The 10,258-nt window shown below is 42.9% G+C and overlaps 1 protein-coding gene across 2 annotated transcripts in view; it reads left to right on the top strand.

Annotated features, from left to right (window-relative positions):
* The first annotated feature begins 7,882 nt into the window (after nt 1-7,882).
* CBLB (Cbl proto-oncogene B) overlaps nt 7,883-10,258 on the top strand; it is a 128,309-nt gene continuing 125,933 nt past the window's right edge. The window contains exons 1-2 of one of the 2 annotated variants that reach the window (XM_018920181.3): nt 7,883-8,034; nt 8,962-9,120. In XM_018920181.3, coding sequence (XP_018775726.2) covers nt 8,974-9,120 — 147 coding nt within the window. In that variant the 5' untranslated portion in view covers nt 7,883-8,034; nt 8,962-8,973. The remainder of the gene's footprint in view (nt 8,035-8,961; nt 9,121-10,258) is intronic. The other variant, XM_018920182.3, reaches the window with a different exon arrangement.

The following is a 10,258-nucleotide window of genomic DNA, read 5'->3' as shown; positions in this document are numbered from 1 at the left end:
AAAACTCAGTTTCTGATATTCCTTTCTACCAGGACTGAGTAAAACATAACACATTGTCCACACTGCTGACATATAAGAATATTAACAATATTTCTTGTGAAAAATAGCAGTCAGACTGTCTTTTCATGAAGAGAAAGGCACAAAAAAGGGCAAACTTGAAAACTAGGGACAATATAGGTAATATTATCACCTTTTATTTATATCTACATAGAAAATCTGAAGAGAAATTTTCACTTAATATGGCAGACTGAGTACCAGCCACGTACTGTACCTGGTGCCAAAATTATACAGCTGTTGAGTGATACAAGGCTTTAAATATAAATATTTCATTCCTTAAAAAGTGAGCACTGTGACATGGTCTGGCTACTTCACAGAAAAACATGGTAAAACCTATGAGCAGCATGCATTATTGGTAGGTATGTGAAAAATTGTATTGGAGTGTTCATCGTCAGTTCATCGTCAGTTCTGATGAAGTAAGAGTTTAAGAAGAACTGAACTACATAAGAAGACATTTTTTGTTATACCCTATAGTCCTACACTATTTCAAGAAAATCTGTAAAATACCAGACCCTTTTAAAAAGCCAAGAAAAATAGAAAAGAGAGAGGAAAATACTGGCAAACAGTATTGTAAGCCAGTATAGCTGGTTTTGCATTTACCAGCAAGTGAATGGTAACTGAACAAAATAAAAACACAGGGAAATAAATCTGCAGAGTGAAAAAAAAAAAAACCCAGACTGAAATAAAATCACATTCCTAGTAATTAAAAATACTTTTGTGCAGCTTGGTACAAGGGTCACAATGTTCTGCTGGACAATTCCTGGCTGTCTAAACAATGAGGGCATCCATGTAGAACTGGATACACTGAAAACTTGACAGGAAAATTTAAGAAATTCAACAAAATAGGTTAATTCAAGCTTCACTTCATTATTAGTTTTGCTTTGACCTTTTTATATTTACTTGGACACAACATGCCTTAATCTGAAACTTAATGGAAACAAATGTTATACTCTCTCACACAAAAGAATTAATAGAATAATGCAAAAGCACATTTCAAGGTGGTGTTCACTGTTGTTCACAATATGATTTTTTGATGCCATAAAATGAATATTTTCAAAAGGAAAAAAACAGTTATTTCTCTCCCCAGAAGTCTGATTCACTGGTTTCCATTTCCCTGAGGGGAAAAAGAAAAAAATTCTTGTGACAAAGTAGAAAAATAGTCACCAATTGGATTCTGAAGTGTGAGCAATTGATACAAAAATCTTATCAGCTCATTCTGAGAATAACCAAATGGTCTGAAGCAAATAATCAGAAGTACCAAATGCAGTTTGTGTTACAAAACAACCCATGCAAAAGGTCAAAAATTTCTCAGTTCTATTAAAACAGTGACTTGCCTTACAAAATACATGATTTACTTTTCAATGTGGAAAAAAATATTTTAAATGGAGGTAAGTAAGAAAAGGGAAAAAACCCCCAACTTGTTTATGCTACTAAAGAAAAAAGGTTCCTGCCATTGCTCACAAACAAAATATCATCAGAACTTGAAGCACACAGGAAACACAAGATACACCACAAATTCACAGCCACTGAGTCAAGCATATTACAGTACAAAAAGTTGTCTTGTTTTAGAAGGACGAACAAGAATATTGGAAGTGACAATGAAGAAGAAATTTAAGCAAATAACTCATCATGCTTAAGCTATGATTTCCTAGCACTGCATAACTTCCCTGTTTAAGATGCTATTTTACTCAACTGAAAACATGGTTTTCTGAAGGAAAAGCCTCTATTACACTGTCTTATCTGACTATTTCAATTAAAGCTGCTAGCAATATAGTTCAAATCTCCACTAACTGAGCTTCTTTTGACTTGCAGAAGCACAGAATAGACACAGGCTTGTTTCCTGTCAAAACGCAACTCCTACTCCAGAGAAAGATGGTAATGAAAAGTTCCTGGGAGTATTTTACAACCTCTTACCACAAGCTGAAAATCTTAAAAATTTTGGCAAAAAAAAAAAAAAAAAGAGCTATTTGAATGGAAAACTTCCTAATTATTGAGTCAAACAAGAAAACCCAGTTGTACTTTGGCAAGACATCAAAAAGGATGTTGGAGTTAAAGATTGTTTTATCAGACCAAGACTGGGAAGAACTAAGATCATGGCGCTCAGAAGGAACAGGGGGATAATATTAAAAAAAAAAAAAAAAAAAAAAAAGGAAAAAAAGAAAAATTGGATATAGGCATTGTTTTTTTTATGCCATTGCACAGATGGAGCAAATTCAAGAAGTAGTATTAAAATGACAGGACTTAGTTAAAGCCTTTGCACCTGCTCCGGCAGATGGATGCAATTAATAACAGAAAAGAAACAGAAGAACACTCCCTGAGGGGTAGGTTGTTTTAAAATTAAGCTGACACACTTTTTTAATACAATATATTAAGGCAGAGATGTGTTTTGAAGTGGGCTGTCTAGTTTACAGCAAACAAACTCATTAGTGAGGTATGTAAACAAACACAGGCCTGGCCCCACAATTAGTTTTCATACTCATTCTGCAAACAGAGAACACATTTTTAATTACTCATAGTCAGGCAAATGGATGTACTGTATTTTGCAAGGGAAACAATATCATACTTAAGTAGATTTGCTCCGAGTGTAAAGGAAAGATTTGAAAATGTGAGCACAAGAGCCTCAGTCAAATTCTTGCCCTTTAAAGACTTCACTCCTCAAGAAGCCAGTTGAAAACAAATTTATTATTTGCAGCCCAACCAAAATGAAAAAAAGATGAACTATCTATTACATTGTGCATATGCATGTGTGTATATTTATATGCATACAAACTCCAACAATATCTGTCTAGTTACTGCAGCCACAATGATCTAGGCACACCATGAAGTGTGGCAATAGAATATTGAGATACTGCTGAGTAGTTTTGGCCCATGTCAGCTGCTGTTTTCCCAAACAAACCCCAGGGAGGTTCAGGGTTAGCACAGATGATGGACCACTACTTGGATGTGGGATGTGAAGGGGTGGAGAGGCTGGTGTAATTTTCAGGAAGGATGTTGGTGACCACCCCTGTGCCAGCATTCCTGGCCTCAGGGCCCAAGAACAGTGCCTGGCCCATTTTATTTACAGGTACAGACAGAGCTAAATTTAGCTTGTCTTTCCACATCAAGGATAAAAAGAGGATTTAATTACTCAGGAGGGTGAACTAATACAGCAACACTGTATTATCATCAGTTGTACTGCATGGATGATGGATCCATGCACTACAACTGATGATGGATCTTTACAGTGTACAGAAACTTGGAAAGGCATTGGAAAGACAGCCTTTTTTTTTCTTTCTTGCAGTAGTTCAACAGCAAAGTGGGTTAAACTATTACACTATTCACATTTCATGTGTGAAAAGAACATATTTTCACTTCTAGAAAGCAGTAACAAAAGTTTTTAAAAAGCAAGCTTGAGTACTTGATGACTATGAAAAAACACAAGTAGAGGAAAAATAACAGTAGCCAAATTAACTAGATTATAATCTGACAACAAACTGCCAATCTCATCACTAATTTTCTCTAAGTAATTACCCACTAAGGCAGGAAAAGTATCTATTATTATACCAATTTATATTATTAGTAAGAGAATATTGAATGTCATGGGTGATTGGTTTTGCTTTCCGTCTCTCAGTTTGCTACAATAAAACCCAGGTAAGTACATTGCAATCTATTTTAAAAAATTATCCCTGATGCTGGCTTGCAGTTTATAAACCCTTTTTTGCATTTTTTTTTATCTAAATATCCTAGTATTCTTGATGGTGGGCACGGCAAAATGACAACATGGAACCATTTTGTATTTATTCCACTTTAATATTCTTAACAACTATTACAGGTGATTATGCAGTAATTGAATACGGGAGAGAAGGGTAGCATAAGATACTGTATGTATCTAGAATGGGCTAGCCAAAAGGTGTTTAAGCAAATAGTCCTGGAACTTATCTGTTATTCCAATAATTATCTTTTCTCTTTTTTGGTTGTTTTATTTGTCTGGGTTGTGGTGTGGGGGTTTCTTGTTTGCTGGTTTTGTTTGATGTTTTTACACAACAGATAGGACACCAAAATACCAGTGTGTTCCAGTGACCCTCGAAGCTTCATCTTCCCTGCAAAGAGGGACCAGCTGCATTTTGCTGGGGCACTGCACATCCTGGGAAGAGGATGACCTTGTCAGAGCGCAGCCATTAAACCACTGCCTGACCCTGCACCACAGGATACTACACCCCCATGAACAGCTGCCTTTTCAACACATTGTACATATTCAGTGTAAACACCAAGAGAAAGTTTAAGGATGCTGGGATAGCCAGGATATTGTGTTACAATTAGCAAGAAGTCACTTCACATTCAGTTTTTTAAATGGAGGCCTTAAGCTTTACAAGCATTGCTACCATATCCCTTAACTCAGCATATTATATACTATATTAACCTTATCTTATTGATTTGCTATAAACAGAACCTACATCTGTCCTCTTCATTGTTTTTATGCTTCAGTATATTTGGGTACAAAACCACTTGTGCCACAGCAACAAACACACAAATGACAAAAGCTCCCAAACCACATGCATTGACTGACTGTGGAAAATCAGTAATATTTTAATAGCTGGTGAACAAAGAAAACCAAACCAAAACATCTCTCTCTGGCTTCCAATGCCTGTCAATTGCTTTTTGATGGAATGGAATTCATTCAAGAGCACCAACATAAAGTTTCATTCATAAGGCAGTCTAATAACTCCAGAAGAATGAGTGTCACCAAGAAAGCAAAAAAACAACCAAAAAACCTCCACAAAAACAAAATCCCAACAAAACCCAAAACAGTTAACTGATAGGAAACATACTACGATGGACAAATGTAAATGTTAGCCTAATCTTTTATATCTGCTTTCTTCCCTACCAAGCAGTTGGGTTTTTCAAGAAGTCACATGATATTGCTTTTCAGTAAAATGTTTTGACCTAAAATCCCTACTTTACAAAGCAGGACTTAAGAATTCAAGGCTTCTTTTACACTGTCTTAATTCCTTCATCATATTCTGACTCCCAACTACCTTTACTCCACAATTTTCACAACAAAATTTTACCAAATCCTGGAGGACATTCTAATGTCATCATCATTACATGACCTATTAGAACCTTGACTAGGCTGAGGATCAGTCTCATGCAATATACAAATCTCAAAATCTGACACCTCAGACTTACTGTTCTTAATTCTGTAGTGTTTTCATAGAGTGATTAAATCACAGATACAAACTGTAATATTTTTCAGTATAATAACAAGTAGAATCAACATTCAGTTGGAGAGCATTTAAGTAGAAGAGATCTGTGGAGCCATTTTAACTGTATATACAAAATTTTTGGACCTTAGACACCAAACGTACACATGTACCTTACATGTAGCCCAAAGAGAAAGACGCTCTCTCCTGGAGATTTAAAGTACCTGACCAAGGTTTCTGCATTGAAACACCCTGTGGTCTCTCAGTGGATCTATACATAGCAGGGTAGCTTCCTAGTTTAGCCTATCAGAGAGCCTGAAGCTGGGGAGTAGGAATACCTGGGCATTAACACAGTGCTGCCGGCCTGTATTAAAATATTCCAGGTGGCAAGTGCCTTCAGCCACCACCCTTAATCCTTATAGACCTCAAAGACCCAGCTGACAAGCTCAGTCTTTTTGTGCTAACTGCTAACAAGACATGCCCTGAACTTCAAACACAGCAGCTGTTTGCTTCACTCCTCTCAGCCTCACCTCTCAGCTGTCTTCTGTCAGCCTTGTCACTCTGTGTGCTTGAAGCCACACCAGCAGCGCTGTGTCTTCTCGTCCTTCACAGCACAGCCTGCAGAATCCTGACCCATCCTTAACAGCCTTGAAGCTGCAGCCATAGGTATCCCTTCCACCTGCTCTCCCAGCTGGCTTGCTTCCAATGTACTCACATGACCCTCTGAGGACTGCAATTCCCAGAACATCTGTACTTACTGTACATCACAGGCAATGAGAGAACACTGCTTGAAAGCCACTCACTTTCCCCATGGAGCTGGCTACTCCCTTAACAACGCAGCAGGGCTACAGAGGGATGCAGGGAACCGAGCTGCTCGCTCCTGCTGGCCCTGCACTCGGATGAACTGCATGCAAGACACCATGACTCAGCCCCAGACAGCTACCAAGAGCTCACAGATCACAGCTCTTGGCAGAGTGTGGGATATGAAGGGAATGACATAACAACAATGAAAACAAAGCAATCGAGAACAGGAACCAGAGACTTTACAAGTTCTAAAAAAGCGTCAGCTCCTCTGCTTTTTTCACAACCAAATGAAAGATAGCAACAGAGTAAGCAGTCACTGTCAACTTAATCTCACCAAAGCCGAGCTCCAAAAAAAAAGGGATAGGGACATCAGCCAGAGAGGTTTTAAACCAACACAGGGAAGAGGGTAATTTACGGAGACTACAATAAAATGAGAAGCTTCCAACCCACTTAAGGCAAGTAACTGCCAATTCATATTTTAAAGCTATAGAGGAACAACCTTTGAGGAAGACATTATTGATAGGATTTTATTGTTTTATGTGTTCAAAAGAATAACATGGTATTTTAAATCAACGGGACGATAACTGCAATAAAAATGCCTATAAATTAAAATATGAATAAAAGCAACACTGAAATATTCTACTAGATTTTCTATTGTTTTTCCTGACTCCTGTTTTAATAAAAAAGTCAAATCCAAGAAAAAGCAGGGAAAGAACCAAGAAAAAGAGCAAACCATTAAGAAGGAAAATCTTTGGAAAGAAAACTACTAGAATTTGCAAATATTTTGAAAACCAAAACTTAAAAATACTCCCCTAATACAATTGCCTTAAGAAAAGAAAAAATTTGATACTAAGAGTTGCATTTTTGTTTCCTTTTACTACAGCTCATTAGAAGATTAACCCTTGCAAAGTATAGTAACTCCGTGGACAATCGTCAAAGGGATCTGAAGTCAAGTGTGCACCCTGGGCAGGTAAGCCTCACTCTTTGCAGCATTCAATCGGTGGAGTTTTATTTACCATATCCCCAGGAGAAGTGCTCGTATCAAAATAATGGCATCTAAAAGGGCTTTTTAAACTAGAAAGTGCTTACATTTTTCCTGACCACCTCTCGGAACTCTCCAGCCCATTTCCAGCATGGAAATACGGAAATCTCAGCACTTGCTTAACAGCAAAGCTCCCTCATACTCAAAAAAAAAAAAAAAAAAAAAAAAAAAAAAAAAGCAACAAAACAAGAAAAGAAACCAGACAGAGGGAAAAAAAGTTCTCGTTCTCTGTGGCCACAAAAAAACCCAGCGAACTCCCAAAAGCGCGAAGGGGAAGCGCAAAGGCAGCGCGCTGAGAAAGGTGGCAGGAGCTACCAGTAGTTAGTTACCACACTGGGCACGCTCAGCACGCAGGGGTCCCACGGCCTCACCAGGGGAGGGAGGGAGGGACAAGCTGCCACAGCGCCTGGAGTCCCCACAGCCAGGGACAAGGTCTGCGTCCCCACGAAGGCAACCCCACCCGGGCACCACCACCCCCAGAGGCCTCAGGCTATGCCCCTCAGCCGACGGGATCAGGCAGCACCGGTGGGACCAGAGCCCGGCCCTGATCAGCCCTGACACCGCTCCCGCCCGGGCCGGCCGCTGCTTCCCGCCCCCTCCCCATCCCGACCCCGCTCCCGGCCGCTGCCCCGCCCCGTGCCTGTACCCCCGCCCATTTGCTAGATTCTACGTCAATCAAAATATTTGCCCTTACGATTGGCTCTCGTGCGGCAGGGTTCCCGCCCCCGGGCAGAGGGCCGCGCTGGCGGCGCGGCGCGCAGGCGCGCACGCAGTGTTGTCCCGGGGGTGGGCATGTTCCGAGGAGAGGAGCGGCCGCCAGCGCGCCGCGGGGAGGGGGCGGGCGCGGCTGAAGGAGCGGGGCCGCCGCCGCCGGGGAGCCAGCATCACTTCCTAGGAGTGCGGGGAGACCACAGCCTGCCGGGGGCTGCGAGCGGTGCCGCAGACAGACCTGTGCGTGTGCATCTCTCTCTCTCTCTCTTTCTCTCTCTCTGTCTCTTTTGCATGTGCCTGTAGGACTCTCCACACACGCGCGCACATTCCCACCCACCCGCCGGGCTGACTGGGCTGGGGTACGGGAGGGCGATGCGGGCAGCAGGGTAGTAGTTCTCCACGCTTCCCCTTGAGGCACCGCTCGCTCGCCCGCCGCCAGCAGCAGCCGCACGGGGCAGAGTCCTGCGGGGCGGCTGGCGCCGAGCGGAGCGGGACGGGCGCGGGCGTTGGGGCGGGATGCGCTCCGCCTGCCTCCCGCGGCACTGAAGCCGCCGCAACCGTAGGGAGGAGAGCCTCGTCCGGAGAGACGCTTCTCCTGCGCTCCGCTCCGCCGTGGGGGCCGAGGAGCCTCCCTGCCGCCGTCTGCTCCCTGCTCTCCCGGCGGCCGCTTTCGCCCTTGTCACCCGGCCGTGCCGCGCCGTGCCGTGCCGGTCCGTGCCTGTGCTGGGAGCCGGGTCCGTGTGCGTGCCGCTGCCCTCGCCTGCCCTGCGGGTGCTTGCCTGCTGCTGCTTTCCTCTGCTCCCTCCTCCCGCTCCTGCCCTCGCTCCGCCGAGGCCTCTTTTGTTGTGCGGTGTCGGGCATGTGCCCGCGGCCGGCGGGCGCAGGGACGGGCAGGGGCGCGGCGCGGAGCCGGGCGCGGGTGTGTTTCCCCCCTCCCGACTGTCGGTGTTGACAATAAATCCGGGATCGCTTCTGCCAGTGTAAACCCGGGCCAGGTGGGTTTACGCTGTTTGTCATGAAAAGTTAAGCGCCTTCCTAAACATGCCCTGATCTTGCCCTTTCCTGCCCGTGGAGAAGGAAGTGTTGCCTCCCAGGCTGCGGCGGGTTATATGACAAGATGTTTTTGGAGCACCTTGTGAGCCTGTGTTTCTCTGTCGTTGCGGCCAGCTTGGCTCCCAGATGGCCAATTCTCTCAACGGCCGGAACCCGCGCAAGGGACGGATCCTGGGCTTCATCGATGCTATTCAGGATGCTGTGGGCCCTCCCAAGCAGGCAGCTGCTGACCGCAGGACTGTGGAGAAGACCTGGAAACTTATGGACAAAGTGGTGGGTGTCTCTGTGCGTTCGTGTGTACACACAGTGAAGAATGGGGCTATTTAAATAGGTACACAGGGACAAACAGCTTCTTCCCGCAGCTCTGAGTGCTGTACTGCATATGCCTCAGAAAGTAAGGGGACTTATGTTTGAGGTTATTTAATCATCATTTGTCTTTTTTTCGTTTCTTTTTTTTCCCTTTCCAGTGGCCTCTGGCTATGTTTTTTTAAGTCTTGGTTTGTGGAAGGAAAACAAATGTGTGTGTTTGCCTTAGGCTATTGTTATTTTCAGATCCTTTAAAATGACTCAAAGTTGAAGAGCTGTCCTAACCAAAAGCTGCTTAACTTAGACTTGTAGTCATATATTCTGTGTGTTTCATGTTGTCACACTGTTAGTCTGCAAACAAGACCTCTGAAGTATTAAACTTCAGTTTAGCTAATTGTCCTGTGAGATATGTTGGTGATGGCAACATAGATGTGTTTGTGCTTTTAGGAATGTGCGTGGGGACTGGGGGATGTCACTCTTGTCAGTTTAGTAAACAGATTAGTATGGCATGCCTAACTTTTTAAGTATGTGTTCTGCATTTTAATGACTTATAAGTACGTCTACTATTAATTTTGAAACTAGAAATACACTGTACTGAAACTCATTTTTCAGGAAGTGGGGGGATAGACTGTAGCTTTTTAGCTCTAATGTTTCCCCTCACCAGCCTGATACATGTTGTTTAGTATTGTTTGAAATGACAGCTTGTATCATAATAGCTTATCTAGGAGAGTGCCTTACCAGTTCTAGGAAGAGTTTGATTGTAACATGGCTGTCTGTTCCAGAGATGCAGGCACTCTCTTTGCACACTGGGTGATACTTAAAAGCTTTCTCTTGGAACTGCTGAGCAGTGAGGGTTGCTACCTGTTGGCCTTGGGTCTGTATGGTGATACAGTTGCGACTTTTTAATCACTCTATGATTTAGCGCAACTCTTTGCTTTCCCTGTGGCTCTTGTGAAATAAGATGTTCAACATTTCTTGACATTAATAATTAGTTATACTGGCTGGGTGGAGACTAATGTAGTATGGCTTTACAAGTGTTTAAGTATTTTTTAAAGTCCTCGAAGGCTCTTTTTTGATGGTCCAAGAATAGTATCTGTATTTCCAC

This window comes from Serinus canaria, chromosome 1 (genome assembly GCF_022539315.1).
Source record: "Serinus canaria isolate serCan28SL12 chromosome 1, serCan2020, whole genome shotgun sequence".
In the NCBI taxonomy this organism is placed as follows: Eukaryota; Metazoa; Chordata; class Aves; order Passeriformes; family Fringillidae; genus Serinus; species Serinus canaria.
Note: the sequence above shows the minus strand (reverse complement) of the source record. Positions and strands in the feature narration are given on the sequence as shown.